Source organism: Eptatretus burgeri, chromosome 1 (assembly GCF_056783735.1).
Source record: "Eptatretus burgeri isolate ZD-2024b chromosome 1, Ebu_testis_v1, whole genome shotgun sequence".
NCBI classification, from domain to species: Eukaryota; Metazoa; Chordata; class Myxini; order Myxiniformes; family Myxinidae; genus Eptatretus; species Eptatretus burgeri.
Window position 1 is genome coordinate 28611441 of NC_140961.1, and position 16956 is coordinate 28628396.

General features: G+C 44.4%; 1 protein-coding gene across 3 annotated transcripts in view; it reads left to right on the forward strand.

Moving 5' to 3' along the window:
- Window positions 1-16956, forward strand: part of LOC147034123 (V-type proton ATPase 116 kDa subunit a 2-like) — a 56800-nt gene that overhangs the window by 16195 nt on the left and 23649 nt on the right. For all 3 annotated transcript variants that reach the window (XM_085876785.1, XM_085876779.1, XM_085876793.1), the window contains exons 12-14: window positions 6392-6523; window positions 8018-8165; window positions 16638-16777. In XM_085876785.1, the coding sequence (XP_085732911.1) occupies window positions 6392-6523; window positions 8018-8165; window positions 16638-16777 (420 nt within the window). The remainder of the gene's footprint in view (window positions 1-6391; window positions 6524-8017; window positions 8166-16637; window positions 16778-16956) is intronic.

The following is a 16956-nucleotide window of genomic DNA, read 5'->3' on the forward strand; positions in this document are numbered from 1 at the left end:
TTGCTGTCACAACTGGAAAGCCAAGTTTCTTCCACAGGCAAGAAAAGAGGAACAATTGAGTAGATGTGAGCAGTGATTCTAGATTTTTGGGAGTTTCACCAGAATGGGGTTGATGATGGACGGATTTGCTATGCATAAACCTGGGGGGAGTGGTTGCGGGGGCGGCGTGGGGGGGGGCTACAAAGCATGGAAAGATAAGAGGATTCAAGACAAGAAAGTAGGTGGTAGAAGACAGAGACCACCTAACTGTTTAAGATGGAAAAATATTATCATCATTCTTTAATGGCCACAATTATTTCCACATTCTTCTGGGAATCTTGACCCAATTCACAAACTGGCATACGTTTATCTGGCAAACTGGCAAACATGCCAGCCATGACATTTGACCAAGGTTCAGGCAGGGATTTGTCATTTATTCATGGTGCCCAGCGATAGCTCACCTCATTTTCAGGAAGGGCACCATGGGATCTTTGACGTCAACCAACTAACCAACCAACCGAGATTATAGTTTGAATTAATTGCCATGAATGATTAGGTTGTAGGAAACCATCGCTGTGATTAGTAAAGAGGAAGCACACTGAAGAAAGTGCTTGTCACAGGTCGAGCATATGTGAGGCTGCTAGCTAGTATTGTGTTATTGTTTGCATAAGTGTTGTTCTGCTTGTGTATTAAAATAACGGTTTTAAAAGTAACTATAAAGTTGAATTTTATGTGAATGCATTGATGGGTATGCCTCCACCTGACGTCAACCCACTGTGATGTTTGATGTCAATGAAAGGTCACATGAAAAATCAAATGGAGACAGACAGACCAGACAGACACAGACAGAGAAAGAGACTACTTTAGAGGTTTCTAACTCGAGTTATGGTCTGCAAAATGATTTTTAAAGGGTGCATCACCTTTCACCTTTGACCTTCCACTTTTCACCTGTTCACTCTAAAATTGAATCCGTTCATGTTTGTATAACAGTCCCTACGTGTGTCAGGTATAGTTCAAACCCTTCGAGTGGTTCATAAGTTATTGCAGTAGCACAGATTTTCAATAAAACGTTATGTGACCTTCGGCTTTTGACCCTTTGAACCCAAAACTTAATCAGTTCATCTTTATATTACAATCCAAATTTATGCTCAGTTTGATGGTCAAAATCCCTTCAGCGGTTCACAAGTTATTCCATTCCATTGGGACCATACTCTGTACAGAGCGTTGGTGCTGCCGAAGCAGTCTCCTTGGCTATTGGGCACAATCCTGGACAGGTCGCCACTCTGACGCAGGATACTTGAATGACTCGGTCATCCCAGCAAGCTGGTACTCATTTTGCCGACCTCGGAAGGATGGCAGGCTGAGTCAACCCGCTGGTGAATTAATTCAGTGGGCAACAAGGCTTGAACTCAGGACGCTCGGATCCCAAGCAGCCACCCTAACCACTGAGCCAACACCAGGCTACAAGTTATGGGAACAGAAATCCGGTACTTTTGGATAAAGGTCACATGACCTTTGACCCCAAAATCTAATCAGTTCATCCTTGTATCTGAATACAACTTTGTACCAAGCTTGGTTAAAAAAAAATAATCCCTTCAGTGGTTCACAAGTTATCGCAGGGAAAAAAAAAATCATCAGGCATGGACGGACAACCCAAAAACATCATGGCTCCGATGCCTTTAGAAGCGGAGGTATGAATACACCCTCTTGCGTGGATGGTCCGAGAACTTGGCAAGTATTTAACAGTGAAATGCTGCATTAGTCTTTAAGTTTTAATTTTTGTGAGGAGAGAACCAAGCTGCAGGACATTGGCCATGTAGGGCCTTGTTCGGGGATTGCCAATCCCTTACATTTAGAGAAGGCATCACATAACTTTGCCTTGATCTCATAATCTCTTCATAATTACCTGCACAATCTCGAGGTGTGCGCGTGTGTGTGTGCGTGCGTGTGTGCGTGTGCCAGTATACGTAGTCAATTATGAGTAGAGGCCCAAAATGGACGAGCTGATCAAGGTTATTTGAGGACGAACTCCCAGAGCGAGTAATCGCACAAGAGCGATAAACACCAGTCATTTACAACCTCAGATTGGTGTTGCCACAATCACAGTGTGGTGAACCATTATATGTCTGGGCCAGCTGTCTGGTTCCTTTTTTGTTTTTGGGTTTTTTTTTTTTTTAACAATGCTGTGGAATGGCTATAGTTGGGAAAGGAAGGAGGGAGGAGGAGCAAGGAGGAGTGTGGGAGTGAGGAAGGAAGGGGAGTGAGGAAAGAGGAGGAGTGTGGGAGTGAGGAAGGAGGGGGGAGTGAAGAAAGAGGGGGAGTGTGGAAAGAGGGGGAGCGAGGAGGCATTTACGTTTCAGAGACTCTGAAGGGTCTATAAAAGTGAAATTCAACATACAAACATGTCCTCTTGGGACTTGCATGTCCTCTTGAAGATGCGTACAACAAAACAAACACGTGGGATCGGGATGAGGTTGATGGTTAGTAGGATTTTTTTTTTCTTGTGCTTTGGACCTGCCTCTAGTTACTAACAGCTCGTATGCCAAATTTGGTGCACATGGAACTATCCATTAATTTCTTAGGATTTTCCAACCTCTGAACCCAAACATGCACACTTGTGCAGGCAAACTCAATTGTGCTGTGACCTTGTTGGTACAAACATCCTAGCCACTGTATTTCTTTTTTTTTATGTCATACAAGTTCATGCGACCAAACACACTTCTCAGCAACATCCCCTTGACACTGTCGTGCCATTAAAATTAGAATTCCACATTGAATAAAACCCCACATAATAATAAATAACGACAATTTAAAGTGGTAAGAGTTCGATTCCCAACACCTTGATATAGCATATAAGGCCTTATTCAGCCTTTTACTTATCAATTAATTAATTTAATTAAACATATAAATGTTCGGCTACGGACAATTTTGACGAATAGAAATGAAACACACACGTCAACAACATGTCTCGAGGTTAATTGTTAAATTAAAAATGAAACTTTAATGAGGAATAAAAGAGAAATTTGGTTGTATTTTATCGAAAAGAATTAATGTAATTTTAAGTGCTTGATAGTCAACAAACGTTACATTTTTTTGGTAATTGGGAAGATGTGGGAGGAGTTGGAGGAGGTTGTGATGGTGATTATTGAGACCATACCCTGTGCAGTGTTGGAGACTGCTGTGCAGTCTCCTTGGCTATTGGGTACAATCCTGGACTGGTCGCCACTCCGACACAGTATACCAGCAAGCTGGCTCTCATTTTGCCGACCTCGGAAGGATGATAAGCCGAGTCAACCCCACCTGGTATTAATTCAACAGCCAAGCGGGAAGTGAGCAGGACCCGAGGATCCAAGGCCCGCCACCCGAACCATTAAGCCAACACCAGGCGTAAGATGCGGGAGACTTGTGTACATTAGCCATAACAGCTCATAAAAAGGACATTTCAGTGCTTTCACCGGCTTAAAAACAAAACAAAAAAACATTGAAAGCATTTCAGTAAGTTGTCCAATGTTACGTACCGCTTTCAAAGATAACTATAAAAAAACCTCCTCGGATCATACATTAAAAGGACTAATTATTATATTTTATGCAAGAGATAAATGTAATCTTACTTGTTAACTTTCATCTCTGTTTGAGATTAAATAAAGATGTTTAACTTCGAAATATTACATCACAAAAAAATGCAGTAAATTCCAGATTTCCAGGAGGAAATTTGAAAAATAGTTTTTTTCATTTTTATTTTAAAATATATTTTTGGGTTCCCTTCTGTCGAATAAACTGATTATGACCATATTTAGACAATTCGGTCGCTTATTTCATCGGGAAATCATTTTTACAATCGTGACTTTTGCTCCTTATTTGTGCTCTAATTCGTTTATTTTTTGTCGTACAAAAACATCTGACCACTTTCTGTACTCGTACAAATCCCCTTCACACTGTGATATGATTTTTCTTTTTTTTTGTTAATCCCACCTGAATTACATAACCCTAACCCTAAAAAGAATTTTTTTATTTCTACTGTACACTAAATTTTGCCGCAATCAGGCCGAGTACGAGTCCGAGTCCCCCAGAAAATGGACTCGTGACCTACATCACTGTAACACACTCAACCAGTGCCTATCATTAGAAAATTGATATTATGTGCTGAAGAGGACACGTTTTGTTCACAAGTTCACACACCATTCTGTGAATGCCTGGTGTCGGCTGTATGATTGGCGTGGCTCGGTTGGGATCATAATGTCCTGAGTTCAAATCTTGCTTGGTCGTTGAATTAATACTGGGTGGGGTTGACTCGGCCTGTCATCCTTCCGAAGTCGGCAAAATGAGTACCAGCTTGCTGGGATGATTGAGCCATTTGAGTATCCTGTGTTGGAGTGGCAACAGGCAACCTGCCTTGGATTGTGCCTCATAGCCCAGGAGACTGCTTCGGCAGCACCGATGCTCTGCACAAGAGTATGGTCCCAATGGATGGATTCTGTGCAGTGGAGTGCTCCAAAAAAATGATTTCACTCCTTCAAAGTGATCGCATGCCAGGATTTTGACTGGCATCTGTCAAAATTTGCAACATCATAAACTCTTTTGAGTGGGTCATGAGTTGCTGAACTTTGAACTGCCATAGGTAGGCAAGGTGGGAGGCTGCTCAAAACTACCTGGAGCGGTACCCATGTCTCAACCTTACCTCTTTTCCAACCTAACCATCAGACAGGTTCATTTTAGCTTTTACCTGTCTTGTCAACCATTGCACCTGTCCAATTATTCGTGGTTCTCAAACCTCAGACCAAGCCCCACCGGACCAACTTCAGCTAGATATCACACGGATTAGAGTGAATTGTGAAAAAATAACATTTAACAAACAGCAATGTATCCAATGCTTTCTGTGTAATGTTTCAAAGACTCTTCTACATGAAGTAACTTGAAAAAGAAACAACGTTGACAACAAAAACAACGAGAATGGCAGTCGGTGGAACGCATACCTCCACCAGGCTGAACAGTTTACATTTTGTATCCCACTGATAGCCCGGATCTGCATCCAGACCTGAATCAAAATCTAATCAGCTTGTTCTTCTCACCTCCCCAACTCATCCACCAAGTTCCGTCCATAATATTTTGAGATATCGTGCTTGTATATCCTTTTTGGCCCTATCTCTCAATGGTGAAGAATCACTTTAAAAATTAAATAATTGTCGTATCCAGAACTGGATCCGGATCTTCATCAAAATCCAATCGATTCGTCCTTGTCAAACACCCAACCTGTCCACCAAGTTTTATCCAAATTCCTCCATAACTTTTGGAGGTATCCTACAAACAGGTGACAACATAACCTCCGTCCACCTTCCGTGGCGGAGGTAATCACCACATTTGTCAGATTGCTCAAGTCATAATGAAGATGTGTAGTTTGCACACTGCCGCCACACACTTTTACTAAGCCAGTGGTATGAATTAACAAACCTCTCACAATTTATAAGTGATTCAATTCTTACAAAAACAGCCCATGGTTTTATTATTATTCATTTTTAGCCGAAATGTTTGTTTCCTTTGTTTGAATAAGTTATCCTGCCACGCGTCATGTGAACTTGGGACTCTGTGGTTTTGGCGGTGTGACAAATTAATGTAAAAGTTCTCATGCTGTGAACATGTCTGGCGATACCATGATGTCTCTTTTTGAAGTTTTCGTCGGCGCGCGATGGTGATCGGGTCTAAAACGATACTCTTAGTCACTGCTGTTCACTGTGGCTTTGCACAGAAATGAACAACTGTGTTCAAGGTTAAGATATGCCTAGTTTAGGAAACGTCCTTGTAAAATTTACCTGTCCCTTGCACAGGTTCATTGAAGTTTTCACTTGGCCGGCAAACAAAATTTATTGCCTCGGACAGTCAGGAAACCGTTAATGTTGACCCCTGGTGATACCACCACTTGTCCCTTAGGAGCCTTCAACGGAGCATTGGTTCTGTTGTAAGCTCTTGGGGGCAAGCTGCCAGATGGGGGGGGTGTGGGTTTTTGGGGGGTTCGTTCTCCCTTATTGGTTGTGTTCCTTGTTTTGCGATGCTTGCTCGGAGGTCCGATTGGAGTCGGTGTTCCCATCGGCTTGCCGCTAGTTTGCACTGTTGGTGCCATCTGGAAGGCTCACTTGTTTGTCTGTATAACATAATTGTATTCTCCACAAAATTCACTATTGCCACTAATGACGTGACAACTACAATCAATACCATAGATTATGACACCAGGAAAAAAAAATAACATGTTGATTGTGCTGTATTGCATAACTATTGCCATTTAATTATACAGTCAAGCCTCATAAAGATGGATAGTCATTTATTCAAGTTGTCCGAAGAACGAATCTGTACGTGTTGATGGGACTGTTGAGTTTTGGTTGGCATCACCTAATCCAATCCTCCCTGCTCCTCACAACAGGCTAAGAAAGCCAAGGCAGCCTACCACGCTCTTTCTCTTTGTCGCTCTGACTTACCCAATGTGATTGTGGGTGAGGCCTGGCTTCCAGTTTCAGCTCTTCCTTGTATCGATGAAGCTCTATTCGAAGCAACGGTGAGAATGAAACGTGACTTGGTGGGGACCCGGAATTGTATACGTGATTTGGTGACTCGGTGCAAATGTCTTTTCATATTCCATTGGGGTCACGATGCAATCATTTATTGAGATGCTAGGTTCACCACATGAGATGTGATCGAGTGATAAGAAGAAAATTTCACTTATTGCACACATATTTATGTCTTTGCCTTGTCTGTAGTTTTATAATTGTCTCTGTTTCTGCCTTTGCATGGCATCCTTTAAGTTTGGTTGTTTTTATTGTATTACTTCCACCACTGATGGTGGGAACAGGTTATGTTTTCACGTCTCTGTCTGTCTGTCTGTCTGTCTGTCTGTGAGCAGGATATTTCAAATAGTTATTCCCAGATTTGGAAGAAACTTGGTGGGCAGGTCGGGTGTGTGACAACGACGAATTGATTTGATTTTAATGAAGATCTGGTTCCAGATACTGCAATTTTTTTTCACCATTGAGAGATGGGTCTAAAAATGATATACAGCATGATGTTTCAAAATGTTATGGACGGATTCGGGCGAAACTCGGTGGATGAGTTGGGTAAGTGACGAGAACAAGCCGATTCGATTTTAGTTCAGGGTCCATGTAGATGCAGATCAGGCCCATCGGTGGGATAGAAAACGTAAACTTTTCAGCCTGGCAGAGGTTTCACTCTGTACCGAGTGCCGTTCTCATTTTGTTTTGGCAGAAGCGTCACATTGACCTTTGTTTTTTTTTGTTTAATTTTTTTTTTTTTTAACCAGACTCGGTGTAATGTTTAGAGCTTTCGCCGCGAGTCCGGGACGTCTGTGGTTCAAACCCCGGCCAAGTCATACCAGAGACTTCAAAAATGGTACATGCTGCTTCCTTGCTTGATGCTCAGCATTTAAAAGAATAAGAGCATGGACAAATGACCATACGTTGATATCCATGAGGAGGAGGAAATTCCTCCTGAGGAAATGCCCCGCTGAGTGCAGTGAGAAAAGCAGCACCATTGTGACATCACTGGTACCCAAGAGTGCCCTGGAAAGTGATGGCACTTCCACAAGCTCAGTGGGTGTGCTTTTCTGGTCTAACAGTGGTGTGTGTGTGTGTGTGTGTGTGTGTGTGTGTGTGTGTGTGTGTGTGTGTGTGTGTGTGTGTGTGTGTGTGTGTGTGTGTGTGTGTTGCAACTTCACTACGAGCCTTAGATCATGTAAAAAAAAAAAAAAAATTCATAATTGTGCTGAGAAAGATTGAAGGCAGAAACTGCTGTGATAATGATTGTGCTTGTATCAACTTTTGCAAGTCCATGTGACAGATTGCACATTTCCCCTTTTAAATTACACACTGTCCATGGTGTGAAGATCTCCCTTATTGTAATGCTTCCTTTTACACGCCCCTGTCTCCTGAATTACTCTTCTTGCTTCTCTTGTTTATCATTCACGTTTTTAATGTTTTCTTTTTCTCTCCCCACTGACCCTCTGCCCCCACCTCGCTCGATCTCTGTCACTCTCTAGGAATTCTTGCAGGAAAGAGCGACCTACTCCCATCTAAATTCTCAATTTGAGAATCCACCTTCTCTTCTCCGCACCAATAAATTCACATACGCCTTCCAGAACATTATCAATGCTTACGGGGTGGCGTCTTACCTTGAATTGAACCCAGGTGAGAGTCAAAGCTGTGGATTTGAGGACATTTTGTTGTTTCTTTTTTTTTTTTTTGATCAAAATTTCATGTTATTCATCACAGTAGAACTGGAGTCCACCCTCATTGTGTTTATGACTACTGTTCTCATTTGTGTCGCAAAACATTTGTAGAAAGGGCTGTAGTTAAGGTGTCCATACCCACATTGTCTTTTCTATGTCTGAGGATGCCATTGGATTCACAAAGACCACCATGGGTGCAAGGACGGGTTATTTAACGTGCAAAGTAAGGTTGGACTGCACCAGGAAATGGTGCTTGAGTCGTTGATAAAAGGGCAGTGGAAGTTGATTCTTTTATTCATTCAAGGCAATCGCATGGCTGGAGAGACAAAGTTATACGTCAATAAGGACAAGACGAAGATAAGATATCACCATTAAAAATTGGGGGGGGGGGGGTATGGCATGGTGAGGGGATATGATTATATGTAAAGGAGGGAGAAAAAAAAGAGAGGCATGTTGACCAGATTCACCGTCATCTTCCGCCAGGCTGACAAAGCCACGTTCCTTCTTTGGAGCTGAGCAATAATGCAGACAAGTGGATAATGAAACTACAAATGGGAACAAAATTGAAATGAAACCGACTTGTTGGTCCTTTTTATTGAAAAGAGTTTGCACTTTATTAATTTTTTTTTAATGTTTTATTTTCTTACTTCCAGATTTTGTGTTTATTGATTGCTTGGTTGTGTAGTTATTGGATGTACTGTTTGTGTAATGAATGCACAAATGCAAACAAATAGGGAAAGCATCCTCAATCACATCACTAAACCTTAAAGCTGGGAAATTTTCTCTTTCTATTGCTTCAGCATTGCACCCAACTAGAGAATCAGTAGAAATGCTTCACTGATTGAGTCATTCATGTAGTACACACGAATAAACAAGGAGAAAAAGACGTAACATGTCATAGCCCCGTCGTTTTAGTAATTTTGCTGTACGGAGTTAAAGGGCGAGCCCATATACAGTATGTATATGTTTACAACCAAAATTGCCGCCAGTCTTCCAGTCGGCCATCTTTGATCAGATCGCAAAATAAAGTGAGGTGCACGTGTATGCCATCATGTACCGTGCTTGTGCCAAGTTTGAACAAAATCAGACCGTACATGTTCAAGAAATGGTTGGGGACACGTTGAAGTAACAAAATGTCCACCATTCCGCCATCTTGGATCTGATCTCAAAAGAAAGATGTGCATTTGTAAGCCATTGTTTATTATCTGCATGCCAAGTTTGAACAAGATTGGTAGACGCATGTCTGAGAAATGTTTGAGGACGTGTTAAACATCGGGTTTTGCAACTAAAATGGCTGCCAGTCGGCCATCTTTGTTGGAATCTCGAAACAAAATGATGTGCTTATGTATACCATCATTTGTTGTCTTTGTGCCCAGTTTGAAACAAAATTGGTCCGTACATGTCCTACATATGGCTGTGGACGGACAGAGGAGACCCATTCCATAAGCTTCTGTTTTGGGCGATGTCCAACTGTAGATGTTGGGGCTAATAACTCGATGACAAATTATGTACACCTGATTCCTTGCTTATTTTCATCATCACTATAAGTGCAATGGGGCAGGTGAGATGGCCGAAAGGTGTACACACTCCCCTCTAAGCTGTCGAGCCTGGGTTCCAATCTCGACCAAGGTACGTATAAACTGTCATCCCAGTTTCACAGGCAGGGTAATTCATCAATGTATGTGCTATTCCTCAAATGGACGTGAAACTGGCCTGCCGGTAGTACTTGGTGAATGTTAAAGATTCTATTGTGTCCTTCATGAAGAGTAGGTGAGTTATCAATGCACCCTGAACAAATTACAAATTCCTGCCCTAACTATTGCTGCGAAGGTAATGACAAACCACCCAGTATAATCCTTTTTCCAAGAAACTGAATTGGCAGCACCAACGCTTGGAAACAGAGTATGGTACATCAGAATGATATTCAGAATAACTGCAACATATATGAAATGAGAGCGAGAGAAGAACCTTCAGAGTTTAGGCTTTATTCCATTTGATTGGAGCCGCTTCTGTGGGCACACCGGGGAATACAGGTTCAGCTAGGAGTACATAAGCAGTAACGTATACATGTGCGATTAATCATTGCAGACTAAATCCGCGTAAGCACGGAGTTCGATATAATCTCCATTCTCACCAGTCAATGAGCACCTTCAGTTAACGAGCATCAAGTGAACAGCCGATGTAAATGGCAATGCCCCGGGGACAACCACTCGTGCCGCGGAGACCTCCCCTTATACGCGAGACGCACAACATGTGATCCCGCGTCATGTCCCTCAATTCACCTCAATTCACCACATTCTCCCCACCTTTAAAATGTAACTAGGGGCCCATCTTACACACCATGATTGCTTTAGCACTATAGGAGTATACATTTCAAGCAACGCGGACTAATAGGTCTACAGAAGCATACATGCCAAGCAGTGATTATTTTGAGTTGTAGGAGCATGGAAATGAGCATCGATATATGATATAATGAGCATATAGGAGCATGAGCAGCGAGAATGCCGATAATCCCCTTTACAGATTGAGTCGTCGAGGGGGCCTTATTCGTCGACCTCTCCGGGAGTAAATGGAAGTTTCACTTGAGGGAGACTCCCGATCCTCTTGGTGAGCCTCGACTTGTGCCGGGGATGACTCCTCGATCGCTCTCGGGTGGAACGCGGCAGCCCCGTCGCCCGGTGGAGTTCCTGGGGGGGAAATGTCAGAAGGAGGAGTGCCAGAAGGTGGTGTACCTGCAGGAGGAGTACCCGAGGGAGCCAGATGGCGAACCGACACAGTGGTCTCCCTGCCATCCGGGAGCCTGACATGAGCATACTCTGGATTAGTGTCAATGAGTTCGACCCCCTCCACCAGGGGTTCATACTTGCTTTGTCGGACCGGGCGTTTCATGAACACTGTACCAGGATGGGTCAGCCAGTTGGGCACCGTTTGACCGTCAACATAACGTCGCTGGTGAGTAAACATTCGTTCGTGAGGAGTTGCATTGGTGGACGTGCAGAGCAAAGAGCGTATGGAATTCAGAGCGTCGGGAAGAGTAACCTCCCACCGCTCGGGGCCCAGTCCTCTCGATTTCAGCGCCAGAGTTACGGCTTTCCAAATAACTCCATTATACCTTTCCACCTGCCCGTTTCCCTGTGGGTTGTAACCCGTCGTTCGACTAGTTGCTATGCCGAGCTCTAGTAGGAATTGTTTTAGCCCGGCCGACATGAAACACGGCCCTCTGTCTGAATGTATGTACGAAGGTTTCCCAAACATAGCGAAGAGGTCAGAGAGACATCTCACGACAGTGCCCGAGGTCATATCCGAGCACGGAAATGCGAAAGGGAATCTTGAATATTCATCAACAACGGTGAATATGTATCTGTTGTCTGTCTCGGTCGGCAGGGGCCCTTTGAAGTCGATGTTTAGTCTCTCGAAGGGGGAAGTGGCCTTGATCAGTCTGCCAGATGCCGCGCCAAAGAATCTGGGTTTTAGTTCAGCACAAACAGGGCATGAAGCATTCATTTGTTTAATATCTTCAACAGAATAGGGAAGATTTTGTCTGCGCACGAAATGTGCCATCCTGGTTACCCCTGGGTGGCAGAGAGACACGTGTAGGTCTTGCAAAGCCTGACTGATTGTTGCCAAACTGTAGACCCGAGAGAAGGTATCTGCAGCAGGGTTTTCCTTCCCGGGCCGGTAAACAATGTCGTAACTGTAGCAAGCTAGGTCTATCCGCCATCTCATAATTTTTTCATTCTTAATTTTCCCGTTATTTTTCCCATCAAACATGAATGCCACGGATCGTTGGTCCGTAACGAGCGTGAAGTGGTTTCCCAGTAAATAATGTCTCCGTTTCCGCAGCGCTTCGACGATGGCGTACGCTTCCTTCTCTATCGCTGAGTGTCTCTGCTCGCTTCCAGAGAGAGTTCTCGAGAAGAACACGACCGGCCGCCCAGACTGATTAAGTGTAGCAGCTATGGCGTGATCTGAAGCGTCGGTTTCCACCACGAAGGGCACCGAGCTGTCGATCGATAAAACCACGGACTTACTGATATCATCCTTGAGGTTGTGGAAAGCTCTTACAACAGCGGCATCTGGTGGAAAGTTTTTGCAATGCACTAGGGGATGTATTTTCTCGGAGTATTGCGAAATCCATCTCGCATAGTAAGCAAACATCCCGATCACCCGGCGCATTGTCTGCAAGTCCTGAGGTGGTGGAAGCTCACGGAGCGGGCGCAATCGTTCAGGATCAGGCTTAATTGTGCCGTCGGCTATTGTGTAGCCGAGAAGGTCAATTGACCTTGCCGAGAATACGCATTTCTCGTAGTTGAGAGTCAGATTATATTTTCTAGCAATGCTCAAGAATCTGTCTAGATTCCTATCATGTTCCCCCTGATCCCTACCGCACACTGTGACATTATCCACGTAAACAAAAGTGTCTTTGAGGTTTTCATCTGAGATGATGTCGTCCATAACCCGTTGGAAGCAAGCTACCCCATTCGTGACACCGAAAGGTATTCTCCTGAATTGGTAGAGGCGCCTCCCTGCCTGGAATGCGGTGTAAGGTTTGTCTTCCTCTCGGATGGGAATTTGATGATAGGCGCTTCGCAAGTCGATGGTACTGAATACCTTATAATTGGCCACGCGTTCGACCATCTCGTCTATGCGCGGCAGGGGGTAGGCATCGAGTTGGGTAAAGCGATTGACCGTTTGGGAATAATCGACAACCATTCGTTTCTTATGGTTCTGACTGCTGGTTACTAACACCTGTGCGCGCCATGGCGAATCGCTCGGTTCTATAATTCCTTCTTCCAGTAATCGCTTGGTTTCTGAAGTGATGAAATTCATGTCAGCAGTGGTATATCGCCGCGATTTAATCGCTATCGGTTTGCAGACCGGCGACAAGTTAGCAAACAGCTGGGGGGACGTTACCTCCGCGGTGGTCAACGCATTTAAAATTAGACGAGGTTTGCTTCCTCCAAAGGGTATTTCGATGCTCGTGTGCTGCTTGAGGACATTATGACCCAGAATTACGTCTGCGCACAAATCACGAAGCACCAGTACCCTTACATCCTGATGCGTGTACCCTTTTACGTCCAATTCAACATTGCAGTACCCTCGTACGCGGGACTGTAGTGAGGTGGCGGCCATGCATACCGTATTGTCAGTCGGGTGGATTATCCATTTCCTGCCCTTCACTAGCGAGCTGTTGACGAAACTTTCAGAGCTACCGGTATCAATCAGTGCCTCAGCCATATGCCCGTTAATTCGTACGTTGATGATAGCCTTGGATAGATTCCCCGGGGAGGCTGCAGTTAATTTATTCTGCGAGTAGAGAGCCGCAGAAGTGGGTTTATTTCTCCTTAGAGTAGATTTACATACCCTGGCATAATGCCCTTTCTTGTCGCAATTCATGCATGTGGCATCTCTGGCGGGACATTTTTGACGAGGGTGCCTTTTGTACCCACAAAAGAAGCATTTACCAACCGGAGCAGTTGCTGAGGAGTTTGACGTGGCCTGGGTATCCGGCTCCTCGGGTGTTTCTCCATCCCCTATGTCTGGCTGTGTCTGTGCCAGTGGGGTTCCTTGGGTTCCCATCGTAGCAGCGTTCATTAGCAGCATCGGTGTCCCAAATGACTCAGATTGCTGCTGAGCCGTATCCATCGCTCGTGCCTGATCGACTACCTTGTCAAGAGTGGGTTGCGCTTTCTCTAGTAAGCGTTGTCGTATGTGGGCTGATCTGAGTCCTTGGATGAATGCCTCCCGTGTGGCTTCCTTTCGGTGTTCCTCGGCGCTTACGGCCCGGAAGCTGCAGTCTTTTCCCAGCTGATTCAGAGCTTGCAGGAACTGATCGATTGTCTCCCCGGCTGCTTGCTTGCGTGTGTTGAGAAGATGTCGTATGTATACCTCGTTCTTGGGCTTCACGTAGAGCGCTTGCAACACGTCGATCGCTGCTTCGTAAGTGTCGCACTCCGAGAAGATCCTGTACACGCTGGGCGAGACATGATTCACGAGAGCGGCAAATTTGTCAGCTCCCTCCTCGATGATGGTCAGATAGTGTGAGAAGGAACAGAACCAATGCGACCATTTCATTTCTGCGTCAGTCGCGTTTGGGTCTGCGTCGAACCTCTCTGGTTTGTAGATCTTGTCCATCGTTGGTTGAGAGAGCCGAGAAAACCAAATGGAATAAATTGAAATGAGAGCGAGAGAAGAACCTTCAGAGTTTAGGCTTTATTCCATTTGATTGGAGCCGCTTCTGTGGGCACACCGGGGAATACAGGTTCAGCTAGGAGTACATAAGCAGTAACGTATACATGTGCGATTAATCATTGCAGACTAAATCCGCGTAAGCACGGAGTTCGATATAATCTCCATTCTCACCAGTCAATGAGCACCTTCAGTTAACGAGCATCAAGTGAACAGCCGATGTAAATGGCAATGCCCCGGGGACAACCACTCGTGCCGCGGAGACCTCCCCTTATACGCGAGACGCACAACATGTGATCCCGCGTCATGTCCCTCAATTCACCTCAATTCACCACAATATATATATATATATATATATATATATATATATATATATATATATATATATATATATTGTTGTGGGCTGGGAGTCGGTGGCGAGAACGACCACCAGGTGGGGAAAGCTTGCGTCGTCTCCCACCAAACTCCCTGGAATTGTAGGCCGTTGCTCGGATAACTCCGCGAGCCGGCGGGTCGTCTGACCGACCGTGGACGCCAATATTTCAACCATGTGGCGTAGGGTGTATTTGTCTATAACCAATTTACCTAATAAACTATGCGATTTCGACTACCGGGGAAACCATGCCCTCGGCACGTCTTGCTCAAACCGGGTCACTCTATCGACTGCGGTAGAGTTCCAACTACCAACTCCGGTTCGGGTGAAGCCGAGCGGAAACTGCCAAAGCCGTGCTTGCTGGAATGTACGGATCATCGGGGATAAAACCCCGCCTAAACTCAGATCCGAACCATGCTGGACCAATTCAAGAAGGGATGGAAACGAACTGGGAGCATTTCTAACAACTTTTATTTACAGTAAATGAAGACACAAAGCAAGACTTAAATGCAAATATGCAACAAGTATTTACAATGATCCAAAAACACTTATTCATTTCTACTTAAAGACGGGCCCACACGCAGACACACACACACACACACACAAAATGAAAAGAAACCCAGAGTCTTTATTGGACCCTCGCAGCCATGGAGAGAGACAAGCTGGGGGCCAGAGTTCAGTGGTGTACCTGACCGTCGGAGGAAGGGCGTGCTCCATGATGCAGCGCCTGACAATGGTCGCTGGTTTGATCCCCAGTCGCACGTGTGGGACCCAAGGTTCGTGGTGGAGCTCGGGTGGTGAATGGCCGGGGTCCACGGAGGGGGGTCAGGGTCGCTCTTCCCTTCCTCGTAGAGGGCCAACAGACACGTTCGCCGCCTCGACGCCCACCAAAAACTCTTCAAAAGAACTTTTAAAAAACTCTCCAAGACCCCAAAAAGACTCTCTAAGACCTCAAAAAGACCACCTGCCTCAGAGAGTGCTTGGGAATTTATGGATCTCCCTCAGCGTGGAGGGGCCTTGGTGAACACACCTCGCTGTCCGCCTCTGATTGGACAGGTCCTCTGGCCCACCTTTCTGGGGCGGGGCCTTGGCCCCTGCCGGGAAACCACAGCCACTCCTCCACGCGGGCCCACACTCGACGAGCAACAGTATCAACGCTGCAACAGCCCCTGCCGGGAAACCCTAGCCAGTCTTCCACGCGGGTTCATACTTGACGAGTAACAGTATCAATGTTGCACAGGCCGTCGTGCAAGAGTTACGTTTGTGGAAGGAACGTTGGTGGAAGCAGCAAGGAATGGCTGCAAGACCCTGCCTTGGCAAGTCAGAGTGCTTGTAGACAGCGGGTGGGTAGTGGATCGTGATGGGGAATGGAATGGTGTTTGGTTGTTCGTTGGATGTAAAGATGTAATAACCTAACTAAAAAGAAATCGCAACGCACGCCTTTCATTCTCCCACTAGACAAAAGGAAAGGGATCTGACTACACACATACTTAACGACATAACTGACTTTTGGGACATCTGTATGTTGAATGCAAATGGTTTCCAAATGGGTAACTATATATATATATATATATATATATATATATATATATATATATATATATATATATATATATATATATATATGTATATATATATATATATATATATATATATATATATATATATATATATATATATATATATATATATATATATATATATATATATATATATATATATATATATATATATATATATATATATATATATGTGTATATATATGTGCATGCCGTTTGTTCTTTGTTGTCATCAACATTATTATTCATTGGGAATGTTTGTTTTTGTGCATCCTCATTATCTTCCTGTAATTGTACTTCCATTTCCCAGCTCCCTTTACCATAGTGACCTTCCCGTTTCTATTTGCCGTCATGTTTGGAGATTTTGGACACGGATTGTTGATGGTTGCTTTCGCTTTGGCTTTGCTCTATGCAGGAAAGTCTGAAAGTGTCCGACATTCCACGAATGAGGTTTGTTTGTACATTATCTTGTGTTTGGATTTTTACATTTTGGGAATTGTGTGTGAATGTTACCCTTCCCAAATCTACTTCAACCGCTCACCTTCACTCCTTTGTGTCCCCCTTTTTCCTCACTTGTGGAGTTTCCTCCCAAGTCCTTCTGATGCTGCTCTTCCTTCCAATTTTTCAAG